At 42.5% G+C, this 17,500-nt stretch overlaps 1 protein-coding gene across 2 annotated transcripts in view; it reads left to right on the top strand.

Moving 5' to 3' along the window:
- efna5b (ephrin-A5b) overlaps positions 1–17,500 on the top strand; it is a 153,206-nt gene that overhangs the window by 109,071 nt on the left and 26,635 nt on the right. For both annotated transcript variants that reach the window (XM_062998869.1, XM_062998868.1), the window contains exon 2: positions 15,793–16,085. In XM_062998869.1, coding sequence (XP_062854939.1) covers positions 15,793–16,085 — 293 coding nt within the window. The remainder of the gene's footprint in view (positions 1–15,792; positions 16,086–17,500) is intronic.

Genomic DNA, 17,500 nt, shown 5'->3' with positions numbered 1-17,500 from the left:
TACAGACTATAAGGCTTAAAAAGGCCTTACGCAGCATAAAACCCACACCTGCGGCGGCATAAAGTTTTAGATGTGGCCGTTTCTCGTCTGTTTGTATTGGTTATTCAAGAGAGCCGTAATGGTTGTTTGACCAAGCGTAATTGATTCAGTGTGCCATAGTGTTTAGTCTAGCTCTGTTACGATGGTTACTGGGATTTCATTACAAAAAGAATGAAAATGTCCGATACAGCAGTGGATAAAGGATACACGAGATATAAATAAGAAATGAACGGTTCCTTTCTGTGTGGAGTTTGCATGTTCTCCCCGTGTCCATGTGGGTTTCCTCCCACAGTCCAAAAACATGCGGTCATGTTAATTGGAGACACTGAATTCCAGGGTGTTACTGTGTGCCTTGCGCCCATTGAAAAGCTGGGATAAGCACCCTCTTAAAAATACATGAAGCAACCTTAAGAGGAACCAGACTCATCAGGGACCTCCAACCTCCTCGGGTGGCCTGGAGGATCATTTAAATGAAATGGATTTACACAAATCATACATACACAAAATTAAATTAAACTAAAAGTTATAATTAGCAAAAAGAATAAACAAGCGATTAGAGCTCTTTATTATTCTGTGATAGTCTGTAGTGAGATCTGGACATGGTTAAATCTAGGAAGTCCTCTGTATCACAGCTGGAAGCAGCACGTGGCCTAGAAACTGAGGTCCAGTATAATGTAAAAGCAATTAGCACCACAGTTCAGTCTCTTAGCATAATAATTAACTCTGAAATGTATTACAATCTGCTCCCTTTTTAATAAATCATTTATCTTTTAGCAGGAATTAGCAAGAATTACAATAACCGATGTCCAACTGGCAGAGAAAAACAGTGAGAACCAGCCTCGCCAATTAATTTTCACACTCGCCGAAGCTCTTCTGGGATTCGCATTGTCTTCCTCGACTCTCGGGGGACGACCCTCCAGACGAGGAAACGAATCTCGGTGTCTTTCTTTGTCTAATTATTTCCACCTATTTCCCCCTGTATAGCCTACAGTCTATCTCTCAATCCATCTGTCTCTCTGTGTCTGGCAGAAATGATCTCAGAGCTGTAATCATGTGTGGGTAGCCGTCCGTGCCCAGGCCGGGGCTGAGGAACGGAATGCTGAGGTGCTCACTGGGTAGAAACACAATCAAGACATTTTTACCTTTACCTCTGGACCTGTCCACATAAAAATGATGCCAGGAAGAGAGAAGTAGTTAAAGGAAAGGGAACTGAAGACTGTTATGTTGATGTTATACACACACGAGACTCAGGTCTGATTCCCTTTAGCTAATAATTATACCCCGGCCTTCAGAAGGTCTTCAGAAGCGCAGAGCCCAAAACAAAGACTGTTTAATACTAAAATGCCACTGAGATACATACACATGACATACAGTATATGCCCCTATACCAATTATTGTTTTTTCTATATATGTTACCTGTAAGGTGACACTCACTGTCCATTTTATCAGCTCTACTTACCATATACAAGCACTTTGTAGTTCTACAATTACTGACTGTAATCTGTTCAGAGCAGGTATTATTTAGGTGGTGGATCATTCTCAGCACTGCAGTGACACTGACATGGTGGTGGTGTGTTAGTGTGTGTTGTGCTGGTATGAGTGGATCAGACACAGCAGCGCTGCTGGAGTTTTTAAATACTGTGTCCACTCACTGTCCACTCTATTAGACACTCCTACCTAGTTGGTCCACCTTGTAGATGTAAAGTCATCTCATCTATTGCTGCTGTTCGAGTTGGTCATCTTCTAGACCTTCATCAGTGGTCACAGGACGCTGCCCACGGGGCGCTGTTGGCTGGATGTTTTTGATTGGTGGACTATTCTCAGTCCAGCAGCGCTGCGTCTTATCCACTCGTACCAGCACAACACACACTAGCACACCACCACCATGTCAGTGTCACTGCAGTGCTGAGAATGATCCACCACCTAAATAATACCTGCTCTGTGGTGGTCCTGTGGGGGTCCTGACCATTGAAGAACAGGGTGAAAGGGGGCTAACAAAGCATGCAGAGAAACAGATGGACTACAGTCAGTAATTGTAGAACTACAAAGTGCTTCTATATGGTAAGTGGAGCTGATAAAATGAACAGTGAGTGTAGAAACAAGGATGTGGTTTTAATGTTATGGCTGATCAGTGTATATAACTTTTACCCACAAGTCTGTGAGAGGAACCCAGATGGGCTGCATCTGTGTTCAGGTAAAAATATTGGAATCCCTCACAAATAAACAAACAAAACATTTTAGTGATAGATAGCAAAGCTCAAATGTTCAATTTCTACGTGTGTGTTTAAGCAGTGTTGACTGAGGAGGTGGTTTATACACAACCTAAACAGTTCAATAAAAAAAAAGGAAGTTTATACTGGACTAAACCATTTATCCTCTTGGAGAAATAAACCGTTTCTTGGAGCGGAGACTGCTAAGCATGGATAGGTAGAACCAAGCAGAGGTATAGAGGCCGTAAGGCACCGGTTCTGTCTTTCAGAATGACAAATGACTTGTTGATTTTAATCCACGGGAAATGTGTGGCACTCTGGGGTTTCGCACTCTTACTGACCCCGGTAATATTACACTTCAGAGGGAACGCTGGGAGCATTTTTGCGGTCGTAGCCACCCCCAACACTGTTTAGCATCATTATTACGGCTTTATAACAACAGATTTCCTTGTGGCCGGAAGAAGACAGGTCTGCAGGTTTGATGGGAGCGGTCAGATCTTCAAGCTGTTTGATTGATTGGTTTGTTTTTGTTAGGTGAGATGCCCGGATCTCAGTAACCTTTCTCCATCATAATGATAAATAAGTAAGCAAATGTCTGTTTGGCCCTCACCTCATTTAAACTTTCACCAGGGGCCACCCACCCACCGCCATACACACGTCCACATGCTCTTTAAGATAAGCTGCATTTCTGCTGTGGAATTTAAATGATCTGTCCGGCTGTCTGTTGCTGGACAAATGCATCATACACCCTGTTCTTCAATGGTCAGGACCCCCATGAGTGGTGAGTGGATAAGACACAGCAGCGCTGCTAGAGTTTTTAAACACCTCACTGTCACTGCTGGACTGAGAATAGTCCACCAACCAAAAAACATCCAGCCAACAGCACCCCGTGGGCATCGTCCTGTGACCACTGATGAAGGTCTAGAAGATGACCAACTCAAACAGCAGCAATAGATGAGCGATCGTCTCTGACTTTACATCTACAAGGTGGACCAACTAGGTAGGAGTGTCTAATAGAGTGGACAGTGAGTGGACACGGTATTTAAAAACTCCAGCAGCGCTTCTGTGACTTATCCACTCAAACCAGCACAACACACACTAACACACCACCACCATGTCAGTGTCACTGCAGTGCTGAGAATGATCCACCACCTAAATAATACCTGCTCTGTGGGGGTCCTGTGGGGGTCCTGACCATTGAAGAACAGCATGAAAGAGGGCTAACAAAGCATGCAGAGAAACAGATGGACTACAGTCAGTAATTGGAGAACTACAAAGTGCTTCTATATGGTAAGTGGAGCTGATAAAATGGACAGTGAGTGTAGAAACAAGGAGGTGGTTTTAATGTTATGGCTGATCGATGTAGGTCAATTATTTATTCAGTTGATTAAACAGAATCTTTTACTGACACAGTCCAAACTTTAGATAATTAAGGCTTCATACTGGTTTCCCTTTTGGAATCACATGGCACAATGCAGGTACAGACCCCAAATGGGTTCCCAGTCCATGATGGAGCCTCGGTCATCCCTATTCCCTCTGACATAGCCATCGTGTCTGTATGTGGAAAGCCGTAGCCTAGTGGTTAAGGTACTGGACTAGTAATCAGAATGTCATTGGTTCAAGCCTCACCACTGCCAGGTTGCTGCTGTTGGGCCTTTGAGTGAGGCCCTTAACCCTCAATTGCTCAGACAGTTTACTGTCACTGCCAGCTGATAGGATTTACCACAGAGGATTCAAACCCTGGATCCCAGGGGTAGTGAGCTAGTGTAACTTACCCCTGTGCCACCCCAGCACCTAGATGTGTGGTATGTACCAACAGCTAGACCTTAAAGTTGGGTGATGCAGTGACTTTTTGCCATTTAACAACATACAGTACTGTGGCAGTATATTGTCTGAGCAATTAAGGGTTAAGAGCCTTGCTCAAGGGCCCAACAGTGGCAACCTGGAAGTGGTGGGGCTTGAACCAGTGAGCTTTAGGTTACTAGTCCAGTACCTTAACCACAAAGCTACAACTGCCTGGAACATTTCTAGAATAGTGGGAGTGGTCTTTTTCATGATGGCAATGGACCATCTACAGGACACAAGAAGTTACTGAGATACTGTGGCGCTCACAGGGCACAGAGGCTGGCAGGGCGTCTACACAGAAGTGTTTGGCTATGTCTTAGGACAAGGTTCTTCAAACTTTTATTCTAGCAACCCACATTTTGTCCACAAACAATGCATCTTACTCTCTCTGTACAATCTGGTCCCACTGTGGTTTACAAGATGTAATATAAAGCCTCCACAAGGGGTGTTCATGTATACGTTTACATTTACATGTTTGCCATTTAGCAGACGCTTTTATCCAAAGTGACTTACAGTACTGTGACGGTATATTGTCTAAACAATTGAGGGTTAAGGGCCTTGCTCAAGAGTCCAGCAGTGGAAACCTGGCGCAGTACTTCAACCACTGGGCTACAACTGCCTGGAACGTTTCTAGAACAGTGGGAGTGGTCTCTTTCATGATGGCAATGACCCATCTACAGGACACAAGAAGTCACTGAATGGTTTCATGACACAATGTCATGTTACGCTCTCTGTAAAATCTGGTCCCACTGTGGTTTACAAGATGTAACATAAATCCTCCACAAGGGGGTGTTTGCATACAAGTTTATTTAATGATTATTATTTTTATCTGCGACCCATTTTTCGGCTTTAAAAACCACTGTCTTAGGGGAGATGACCGAAACCCCGCGATGGACCCGTGCTCCGTCCAGAGTACTCCTCCCGCACGGCTCCCCGTGGAACCGGGACCCGTCGTGACCCCGAAAAGGATAAAGCGCCTGCTGAAAACGAAATGAATGAACATGTGCTGTGGATTTCGCAGTCACCAGATGTTCGTAAATTGAACAACTGTGGGAGGTTTTAGACTGATGTGTTAGACGGAGCTTTTCACCACCGAAATGAGGGAGTGGGAGTTCGATCATTCCAGTACGGTTCCAGAGCCGTTCTGGATCTTTGCCCAGTTTTATTTTGGTTGCGTCACACCGCCTTGATAAAAGCATCTCATTTAAAAAAAAAAGAGATTTTTAATAACGGCGCTGATTAACATTCTGAACCGTGGACAAATGAAGCACATCATTTATTGAGCGTACGGGCAGATGTGGGTGTTTTAAGCAGATGGGGAGTTTTAATGCTCGACCAGAGGATGTTACCACACCTATAAAGCACTGTGAATCTGACGGCATCTATTAGCAATGCTTGGAATAGCAAAATACTGCATAAAACGGTAGAATTCACCATCAAGGTAACTTTTCCACCACAAGATAATAAATTATGAACCAAATGCTTCATATTTTCTCTGTCCGTGTTTACATCATGGAAGCGTGCCTGCAGGTCTACACCATGTGGCTCGAACAGAAGACCGTTAACTGAAGCGTTTACATTGTTCATGACTTATCCGAGCCCTGTTTATTACTGATAGGACAGATGTTCCCTCAAGGTAAATAAACAGGAGACTTCTGGGTCTGTAAGAGCTTTGGAGAGGCTGAGTAGTACTCAAGCCATCTTACAGTAAGGAAGCAGTTGTAGCCTAGCGGTTGAGGTACTGCACTAGTAATCAGAAGGTTGCTGGTTCAAACCCCACCACTGCCTTGAGCAAGGCCCTTAACCCTCAAATGCTTAGACAGTATACTGTAAGTCACTTTGGAGAAAAGCATCTGCTACGTCGCAAAAATGTAAATGTAAAATCTCAGCAGTAGTGCACATGTAGGGCAGATGTAGCCTAGTAGTTAAGGTGCTGGACCAGTAATCAAAAGGTCGCTGGTTCAAGCCCCACTTCTGCCAGGATGCCAGTGTTGGGCCCTTAAACAAGGACCTTAACCCTCAAATGCTTAGACTGTATACTGTCAATCGCTTTGGATAAAAGCGTCTGCTAAATGCTGAAAATGTAAATGTAAATCTCTGGACTAGTAATCGAAAGGTTGCTGGTTCAAGCCCCACCATTGCCAGGTTGCCACTTGTGGTCCCTTAAGCAAGGCCCTTAAACTCTCAATTGCTTAGACAGTCTACTGTCACAGTACTGTAAGACGCTAAATGCCATAAATGAAGCCGACACAGTTGCTCAGTGGGTAGCACTGTCACCTCACAGCAGGAGAACTTGAGTTCGATCCCCAGGTGTCTTTTTCTGTGTGTGATACCTCCGGGTGCTCCAGTTTTATCCAACAGTCCAAAGACATGCAGTCAGGTTAGTTAGAGCTGCTAAAACTGCTTAAAAATGTAAGTGCGTGTTTGTTTGCCCTGTGATGGACTGGCGACTAGGGATGCACCGATCCGATATTAAGATCGGATATCGGTCACGATATTACCAAAATGAGATGGATCGGATATCGGCTAATCAGGCCGATCCATGGGTCCGATACGTTCACTTTAGTTCGTTTGCGACGCATGCTAAGCCCATACAGGACGCGCTGTAAAGAGCAACATGGAGCGAGCCAAAGAGTCAGCTGCATGGAGGTATTTCACGCTTGCTATGCTAACAAGTTCGATGGCAACATTTATTACTCATGTTTAGCTGCTATATTTTATTTTGAATTACTGTTTGCACTAAATATTTACGGCTAAGTTTATTTGAAAAAGTTATTTAAGCTACTACTGTTTTTCTCATTGTCAGCAGCCACATTTTGGGTGTGTTCGAAAACCTAGTGAGCTGCCTCGCTGTCTTACTGTCTACATAAGCGGCTGCCTCAGTAGAGAATATTCTAATAAGTCATCAACTTATAAATCAGGTTATTCGAACGCGCTACTTACACAGCGATTCCATCGGGTTTAGCATTTAGCATCTTGCCATTAAAAACAATGAACTGAGGTAGCACAGCGCTAACGCTAACGTCAATATAACATTTCCCTTCATGTACCGATAACGGTTACATTTCCAGTTCGGTTTACACAGAACTTGCAAATAAAAACACCCGGTATAAGTTTATACAAGTTAAAAATCAGTAATATTTTATTTACGTTTGATAATAACTCCATTCGTTTCTCTGCCCCTTTCAGCTATGTTTATTTTTCTGCAATGAATGCTGGGATTGCTTTGGTCACCAAGGCAGTGTCGGATGCTTACTCGTCGAGTGAAAATAACACTGAAATATTAAGATGCCTGTTTATTATTTTATTGACAAATAAATAGCAGTTCAGTACATTTATATCTGTGTTAATTATATTTTGTTTTGCAAACCTAGTAATGTTTAAGTCAATCCTGATGCCTTAAGTCTTTCCCACATAATAAAGTATACGGTTTATTAATTCAACAATGGTATCGGATCGGTATCGGGTATCGGCCGATATGCAAAGTATATGTATCGGATCGGTATCGGAACTGAAAAAGTTGGATCGGTGCATCCCTACTGGCGACCTGTCCGGGGTGTTTCCTACCTTTCGACAGGTAAATCAGCCCCACCACGACCCTGAGTAGGATAAAGCGGTGGTAAAACAGACAATGAATAAATGGATTCCACTTCACACAGATGAATAAATTAAGGAACACAACCTCCTTCTGTGCTGTACAGGCCCGGACCTGCATTTCTATTTAAAAAAAAGCAAAGAAGAAAGCAAATACACGGACTTGTCAGAACCAGGCTGGCTGAACAGAACTGGGCAGGATGAACAGACCCACCCAAGCGTTCTAGCAATAGCAGAATGATTTAGAAACGTAACTGTGTTTAAATCCTGGCTGCCCAATGTTGAATTGTTTACATTTCTCCGCCGGTTTATGGGGATCAAGCTTCTAGAATTACAAATATTACCTGAGCAGGGACAGCATTCGTTTTCATTGCACGCAGGTGGTTCTCATATTAAAGCAAAGCTAAATGATGGCAGCAGGTGGACGGGATCGGATCATATGCAGGCTCTGATGTAGGGACGTGCTGATGAGATTTTCTTTCAAAGCTCCTGCCTGCTTTTCAACTTTTCTTGAACTTCTCAATTGCTGGTGACTCAAAAGGTCCAGGGGGAATAGGAGGAGTTGATTGAGGAGAGCAAGGTTTAACGGGCGATGCGTTTCCACTCCCACGTCTTGCTCCGGGTTTCCTACTCTCAGTCGAGTTCCTGCGTTGTGTTTTATTGATTTTAGGTTGGAACATTGTTGTGTAAATAAATATTCCCAACACGTTAAACTAGTTCCCTAAACAAGAGTCCAAATTTAACCCTTTGAATCTGTTTTTTTCCTGTAATTTTGATAACTTCAGACAGTTATCAAGCTGGCAAATGCTTCACTGAGCTAATGAACATATTTATTTGTAGAAGGACGTAGGGGTGGCACGGTGGCTGAGTGGGTAGCACTGTCGCCTCCCAGCAAGAAGGTCCTGGGTTCGAACCCCAGGTGGAGCGGTCTGGGTTTTTTCTGTGTGGAGTTTGCATGTTCTCCCTGTGTCTGCATTGCTCCGTGTGCTCCGGTTTCCTCCTACAGTCCAAAAACGTACAGCCAGGCTAATTGGAGACACTGAATTGTCCTGTAGGTACCAGCCGCTAGGATGAATAAATCAGTGCATTGTAGTGCCGGTCCCAAGCCCGGATAAATAGGGAGGGTTGTGTCAGGAAGGGCATCCGACGTACAAATTGTGCCAAATCAATGTGGATTACGATCCACCGGCGACCCCTAACAGGAGCAGCCGAGGAAATAGATTTGTAGAAGGACGTAAATGTTGCTATCTCTACGCATGAGCTGGCATCCACTGCAAGTAAATAGGTCAGCGTTTGATGTCGTGCAGTAGATCAGGTTTTTTTGAAGTAACTCGTATTCTAAGTGCTGTCAGGGTGTGTCTCTCTGTGCACAGTGCTGATCCGCACTGCACTCGTCAAAGTGTAGGTGACAAGATGCATATGTCTGCTGTCCACGTGTCGGAGGGGGCGTGGGTTAGCTTCATTCTTCTCAATCAGAGCGGGAATCGGCATTGGTGGAGAGGAAGCATGATGCAATCGGGCAATTGGATGCGCTAAAAAGGAGGAAAAGGGAGAAAATGCATAAACAAAAATATATATTAAAAAAATAATAAATAAATCTGGTCCCACTGTGGTTTACAAGATTTAACGCAAAGTCTCCACAAGGGGGAATTATAAAGGATGCTACAGATGTGGGGTTTAACCCCCCCTTTCTTACACATGAGCTCAGAGTCATGTTTTTGCCTTCGAGCTGTTTGGTCATTATGAGTAAACAGGAAATGTGAAGCCTTCCACCGAGCTGATTACTAGAGAGCTGGCATCATTGTGGACCAGGCTTGTAATCCTGTAGTGATAGGGTGAGGGGATTTATTGTTTTGCCACCCAGAAGCCACAAACATTGGACTCGCCATAAGTATAAGCTTAATCAAAACCATTAGTCATGAAATAGAATGAAAGAAGGTTAGAGCAGTGTTAGTTCAGTAGTTAGTTAGTTAGTTGGTTGGATGGATGGATTGATGGAGTGAGAAAGAGAGGGATGGATGGGTAGACAGACATATACGTAGATAGATAGATAGATAGATAGATAGATAGATAGATAGATAGATAGACAGACAGACAGACAGACAGACAGACAGACAGACAGACAGACAGACAGACAGACAGACAGATAGATAGATAGATGATTGATAGACAGACAGACAGAAAGATATCTGTCTATCTATCTGTCTATCTCTCTGTCTGTCTGTCTATCTAGCATCCTGCTTCTATGTAGAATCAGTCTATGACTGAAGGTGCTCTGTTGAAACACCTCCATGTTTTAAGGTACCGGACATGTAATCAAAACCAGGTTGCTAGTTCAAGCCCCACCACTGCCAGCTTACCACTGTTGGGTGTCTGAGCCGGGCCCTTAGTGCTCAGTTGTGATTTGTTTTAAAAACAAATGTAAATGCTGGAGAAAATTTTTTAATATACCAAAAAGACAGTCAGGTTAAGTAAACGTGTGGTGTTCATTTAAAAAATGTCTCAACGGAAGCCAAACAGAAGGTGAAAGTGAGAGAGAGAAAATAAGTTTAGTTTAAGAATGGGAAGGTCGGGATGGGTGGAGGGGGGTAAATGCTGAGATTGGACTTTGGATCAGGCTTATGTAATCTGATGTTGGCGCTCTTTGCTCGTGCGAGCGTCATAGCTTAAAGTATTAAGCTTCTATTCTCGTATTGATCTTCTAATATCTTGGTTGAGCAAAAACGAAATGGGTGTGTAATCTCGAGGATGTACCCAGAGAAAAATGAGATATAATCCAAGGTGAAAGGACCTTAGCTGGGACCAATCCACGCACGGCTTGGAAATAAGCTTTGGGGCTAATGGATCAATGTTTTATGGGGTTCTTTCCACACGCTCGTCCCTAATCCTCACCGCTGACAGACTCGACTTTTTCAGAAGAACTTTTGAGAAGAAATATGACTTGCTATGGAAAGTCTGCAAATTAATGTGAGGAGAAAGAAACGTAAGGAATTATGGGTGGATTTTACCTCTTTAAAAGTTCAAGGACACACATTTACCCACCTTAAAAGGTTTCTAATCTGTGGCTTCATAGAAAATGCTTCTATACCTACACTATGTGGCCAAAAGTACCTGGATATCCCTTCTACTTACAAAAGTGTTTCAGCCATATTTGTTGCTAAGTGGTATAAAATATCAATAATAGAAAATAAATGATGTGCTTTTATCAGTGTAGCACCAGTTTTAGAAAGGCCTCTTGATCATTTGAAACACTTTTGGGATTAATTGGAATTCAACGGTGCTTGACCTCACCTCAAGGTTCTGATTAAGTGTCAGTCCACCATATAGAAGCACTTTGTAGTTCTACAATTACTGACTGTAGTCCATCTGTTTCTCTACATACTTTTTTACCCTGCTTTCACCCTGTTCTTCAATGGTCGGGACTCTCCCAGGACCACCACAGAGCAGGTATTATTTGGGTGGTGGATCATTCTCAGCACTGCAGTGACACTGACATGGTGGTGGTGTGTTAGTGTGTGTTGTGCTGGCATGAGTGGATCAGACACAGCAATGCTAATGGAGTTTGAAAGGGAGAAACTCAAAAATCGAATTGTCACCTGAGGCACAGGTGATTTTCAATCAAGAGAAACTGAAACGTCAATCATCTGCACCTCCGTGCCCCCTCTGCGGGACTCAACTCTTAATGTGGTTTGCAACTGACCTCAAAAAATTCAAGTGTATGTAAATCTATTGATTAAATTATTACCCAACCCACGACCCTTGCCATTGGGGGCAGGAGGGGGTGGGGGGTGCAGTAGTTTGTTTGTTTGTTTATTAGGATTTTAACGTCATGTTTTAGACTTTGTTTACATTCATGACAGGAACGGTAGTTACTTATTACACAAGATTCATCAGTTCACGAGGTCATGGACAATTTAGTATCTCTAATTCACCTCACTTGCACGTCTTTGGACTGTGGGAGGAAACCGGAGCACCCGGAGGAAACCCACACGGACACGGGGAGGGGGTGCAGTGGTAGTCATAAACCCAGATTAATAGGATTCGCATTTGCATTTTCGGCATTTGGCAGACGCCTTTGTACAAAGCGACTTACAGTACTAGGACCGTATACAGTCAGAGCAATTGAGGGTTAAGAGCCTTGCTCAAGGGCTCAATGGCAGCAACCTGGCAACCTAGGTGGGGCTTGAACCAGCGACCTTCTAACTAATACTCCAGTATGTTAATCGCCAGGTTACAACTGCCTAGAAGGGTTGCATCAGCATGAAAAATGTGCCAAATCAAATATGTGATGAATGATCCCCTGTGTCGACTCCTGATAAGCAGATTGTAAAATGAATCATGAGTCATTTATTCATATTTATTTTGCTGGATCACCCAGCAAAAAAAGAGAATTTAATGTCACATCTTTATAAGGTCCGGGTTAGATTTTGTTTTTGTGTTTTAGTTAAAATTCACCAGAAACAGAAAGCCGGTGGTATCAGGGTAACTGATTACAGATACAGATAATCATGCCTCGGTCTTTTATCGTGAAGAATCTCTTTTCTTTTCTCTGTACGTCTGCTTTCCTCCGTCTCGCTTCTCTCCTCGCCTGTCAAGGGCCAAGTGTCATTTCGGTGGCTGATGGAACTTCATTTAGAGATGGCAGCAATCTCACTGGGCTGTGTAATTGTAATGGAAATGGGTCAATCAAGGACCAGTGCGGTCGGCCACCCCTGTCACCGGTCCACCAGAACCACAGCAGAGCGTCAGACAGACAGAGCGAGGGAGATAGAGATGAAAATAACGGGTTTAATGAATCTTCGGCTCCTCATACATTATAATAAGCTCGTGATAAACGTTCTGAACCTGGACGAGCCCAACAGACTGGTTACAGACTGGGGTCGTGCTTTGACTTTGAAAAGCTAAAGCACAACAAAGCATCATTAGACTATTATGCTTGGTATTATTTTTGTTTTCTCATTGCAACACTCAGTTGTTACATTTACTTTGACTTTTATTTGATGTCAGACAGGATGAATCTGAGATATTTCATGTTTTGTCTGGTCAACTTTATTTCGTTTATTAATAAACATCTATTCCTGCATTTCAGGTCTGCAACACATTTCAAAAAAAGTTGGGACGGTAAAGCATTTACCACTTTGTAATGTTGCCGTTCCTTTTCACCACTTTGTCTCGTTCTTCCTGCAAACACGTCTTAAGATGTGCAACAGTACGGGGTCGTCGTTTTTCCACACATTCTCTATTGGGGACAGGTCAGGACTGCAGACAGGCCAGTCCAGTACCCGTACCCTCGTCTTCCGCAGCCATGCCTTTGTAATGTGTGTAGCAGGTGGTTTTGCATCGTCTTGTTGAAAAATGCTGGACGTCCCTGATAAAAGACGACGTCTTGAAGGCAGCACATGTTGCTCTAAGATCTCAATGTACTTTTCTGCATTAATTCTGCATCACAGAGGTGTAAATGAATTTTACCAAGGGCACTGACACGCCCCATACCATGACAGACCCTGGCACACCCCCATACCATGACAGACCCTGGCACTGACACAGCCCCATACCATGACAGACCCTGGCACTGACACGCCCCATACCATGACAGACCCTGGTACTGACATACCCCATACCATGACAGACCCTGGCACTGACACAGCCCCATACCATGACAGACCCTGGCTTTTGGACTTGTTGTTGACTACAATACACGTTTCCACTGTGTGATGGTCCATCCTAGATGCCTCCGAGCCCAGAGAAGTTGACGCCGCTTCTGGACATGGTTAACATGAGGCTTATTTTTTGCACAGTAAAGTTTTAAGTATCATTTGTGCAGTAACTCTGTATTGTAGAGCTTGATAAAGGTTTGATAAACTAATCCCTCACCCATGTGGTTATATCAGATAGTGTTGAGTGGTGGTTCTTGATGCAGTGCCGTTTGGGGGATGGAAGATCACGGGCGTTCAGATTAAGCTTGCGCCCTTTGCCTGTTTATGAAATACATGAAATATCTCAGGTTCAAACTGTCTGCAATCAAATAAAAGTCAAAGTAAATTTAAAAAACACTCCTGACCTCCATGCAGGGTACCCAGTAAAACATCTAGAGTCCTTTTATATGTCATATAAACATATTCTTTTCCAAAACAAGCTGGGGTCAGATCACAGGGTCTGTTATTGTGCTTACCCCTGGATTCGAGAGGGTTAAGAACCTCACAACCTTCTGATTGACCTCTCTAAGCTCCTCCCACTTGGCTACCATTGTATACAGCTGTATGCACAATGCAACTAAAGACATTGATTGGTGGAAGATTAAACTAAACTCTTAAAATTGCAGTGATCTCATGCAAGGATTTAAACGTTCAATAGTAACAGCGAGCTTTACTTGTTTTGACTCGTTCCTCCAGACCTAATTATCGAATTATATTTATTTAGTAGCAGCTGTGAATCATCTGTAAAGAGTGGAAATACCAGTAAACTATGTTTACAAGACACTGAGTGAACCAAAAGACGTATTTAAAAGCGAAACCCAGAAAGGTAGCTCCATCCATTCACTTTATATCTGGCAGCGTGGCTAAAAACGAGCGTGCTTTGTACCTGACAGGTTTGCACTGATGCACACTTCATAGACATGCTTTAGTACTCGTGCCAGATCCATAACTTTATTTCTAGTAAATCCATCTTCACCTACTTCAATGGAGTCTGTTAAAGCTAACGTACGTTTTATAAAGGTGTTTGGCATCAAAGTCAGATCTCTCCCGAAGTTCAGTGCCTCAACATCTGGAACCTTTTTCCACAGGCACGTCTGCGCTCCGGGACAGACGTTACCTTCTATCTACTACAAGCATATGTTTAGTGTAGCATAAGATCCAGAGAATATGGGATCAAGGAACATTTATGTGTCTCTGGTTCCTCACAAGCAAAGCATTTGTGTTTAGCATTTTTGACTAGAGAAGGGAGACGTCTTGGGTGCTTTCAGTGTAGTAGGAGCCAGATGTAGTGGCCGTCACTTGTACTTGTGACATCTTAATATAATGCAGGGATGTCTAAACTATAGGCTTGGAAGGTATTTTAGGAATAAAATTAAAGTTGGCCCTGCTATTAAAATAAAACAAGATAAGATAAAATAAGAGATGATAAGACAAGATAAGAAAATATAGGATAGGATATAAGATATGATAATATAAAATAAGATAAGATAGTATAAGATAAGATAGTATAAAATAAGACAAGATAGTATAAGATAGGATAAGATATTATAAGGTAAGATAGTAGAAGATAAGGTAGGATAAGATAACATAAGAAGATGGGATAAGATAAGATAGTTCAAGATAAGACAAGATAAGATAGGATAGAATAAGATAAGTTAAGATATGATAATATATGATAGGATAAGATAAGACAGTATAAACGACATATGATAGGATAAGATAGTATAGTTTAAGATAAGATAGGATAAGATTAGATAGTATAGTTTAAAATAAGATAGGATTAGATAGTGTAAGACAAAACGACAAGACAAAAGATAATATAAGATAGGATACGATAAGATAAGATTGGATAAGATAGTATAAGATAAAATATGATAATATATGATAGGATAAGATAATATGGGATAAGACAAGATGTATACCATAGTATAAGATAAGATAGGACAAGATAGAATATAATAAGGTAGGATAAGTTGGAATAGGATACGATAAGTAAAGATAAGACAGGGTTAGATAAGATAGTATAAGATAAGACAAGATAAGATGGGACAACATAGTATAAGATAAGATAGGACAAGATAAGATAGAATAAAATAAGATAGGATAGGAAAATATGGGATAAGATAAGATGGAATACCATAGTATAAGATAGGACAAGATAAGATAGGATAAGATGGAATAGGATACCATATGATAAGATGAGTAAAGATAAGATAGTATGAGATAAGATAGTATAAGATAGAATAAGTTAAGTTACTAACCAATCAAGTTGCTCTGTTATATTTTAATTTTTTTTATTACTAAAGACTCTGTGGTTTGTGTTTGGATACTTTTTACTCAATCTGGCGCCCAACAAGAAACATTTGGACACCCCTGATCAGATGTCTATCTGTCTTTCTGTCTTTCAGGTTCCACCGTGGTGATTTCCACATTGATGTTTGTATAAACGACTACCTGGACGTGTACTGCCCGCACTACGAGGACTCGGTGCCTGAGGAGAGGACCGAGCGCTACGTTCTCTACATGGTGAACTACGACGGCTACAGCACGTGTGACGACACAGCCAAGGGCTTCAAGCGATGGGAGTGTAACAGGCCACACTCACCCAACGGGCCCCTGAAGTTCTCCGAAAAGTTCCAGCTGTTCACGCCCTTCTCGCTGGGGTTCGAGTTCCGGCCGGGTCGAGAATACTACTACATATGTGAGTAAACGTTTTCTGTTCTATTAAATCTGCTTGGGCTTTTTAGCAGTTATAAAAATGTGTAAACACTTTAGAATTAAATACATTCTGCAGTGTGTGGAAGTCTTGACCCGACCTAACGTTCATGCAAATCTACCCCCTTCCTTCCGCCTCCAGATATTGAAAAACAGCTCCTGTGTTTACTTGTCTATTTCAGTTTGGTGTCATGACTCTGTTTGCTGCAGATCATGTTTTCTGTGTAACAATGGTGTGTTTACTTGCTAACCGTTTAGGAAGGGTGACCCTTGTATTTGTGAGCAGGGTGAAAGACAGGAGTGAAGTGAATGGTTCCAGGAGGCTTTAGAAAACAGGCTTTTGTGTTTTATGGTGCTGTCTTCCAGAGATGTTCACAAGTCACAAAATACGAGTCCGAGTCAAGTCACGAGTCTTTAGGCTAGAGTCAGAGTCAAGTCACGAGTCTTTAGGCTAGAGTCAGAGTTAAGTCACGAGTCTTTAGGCTAGAGTCCGAATCAAGTCATGAGTCTTTAGGCTAGAGTCCGAGTTAAGTCACGAGTCTTTAGGCTAGAGTCCGAGTCAAGTCACGAGTCTTTAGGCTAGAGTCCGAGTCAAGTCACAGGTCTTTAGGCCAGAGTCCGAGTCAAGTCACGAGTCTTTAGGCCAGAGTCCGAGTCAAGTCACGAGTCTTTAGGCCAGAGTCCGAGTCAAGTCATAAGTCTTTAGACTAGAGTCCAAGTCAAGTCACGAGTCTAAAGTCCAAGTCAGGTCACAAGGCTAGAGTCCGAGTCAAGTCACGAGTCTTTAGGCTAGAGTCCGAGTAAAGTCACGAGTCTTTAGGCTAGAGTCCGAGTCAAGTCAATAGTCTTTACACTAGAGTCCAAGTCAAGTCACGAGTCTTTAGGCTAAAGTCCAAGTCAAGTCACAAATCTTTAGGCTAGAGTCCGATTCAAGTCACAAGTCTTTAAGCTAGAGTTCGAGTCAAGTCATGAGTCTTTACACTAGAGTCAGAGTCAAGTCACGAGTCTTTACACTAGAGTCCAAGTCAAGTCACGAGTCTTTAGGCTAAAGTCCAAGTCAAGTCACAAATCTTTAGGCTAGAGTCCGAGTCAAGTCACGAGTCTTTAAGCTAGAGTTCGAGTCAAGTCACGAGTCTTTACACTAGAGTCCGAGTCAAGTCACGAGTCTTTAAGCTAGAGTCCAAGTCAAGTCACGAGTCAATATAATCTACACAAAACATATATTGTAAATGTAGTGTAGAAATAAAGAAATAATCTGTAAGTTCAGATAAAAAACAACAACAGATTAGCGAGTGTATTTAGCCGTTTTACTTCGTGCCTTTACTTTCCTCCTCATTGTGTAAATGAATGTAATTTCCGTAACAAGAAGGTTCCAGTTAAAGGTTCAACTGATACGTTTTG

The sequence above is a fragment of the Trichomycterus rosablanca genome, chromosome 7 (assembly GCF_030014385.1).
Source record: "Trichomycterus rosablanca isolate fTriRos1 chromosome 7, fTriRos1.hap1, whole genome shotgun sequence".
NCBI lineage: Eukaryota > Metazoa > Chordata > Actinopteri > Siluriformes > Trichomycteridae > Trichomycterus > Trichomycterus rosablanca.
Note: the sequence above shows the minus strand (reverse complement) of the source record. Positions and strands in the feature narration are given on the sequence as shown.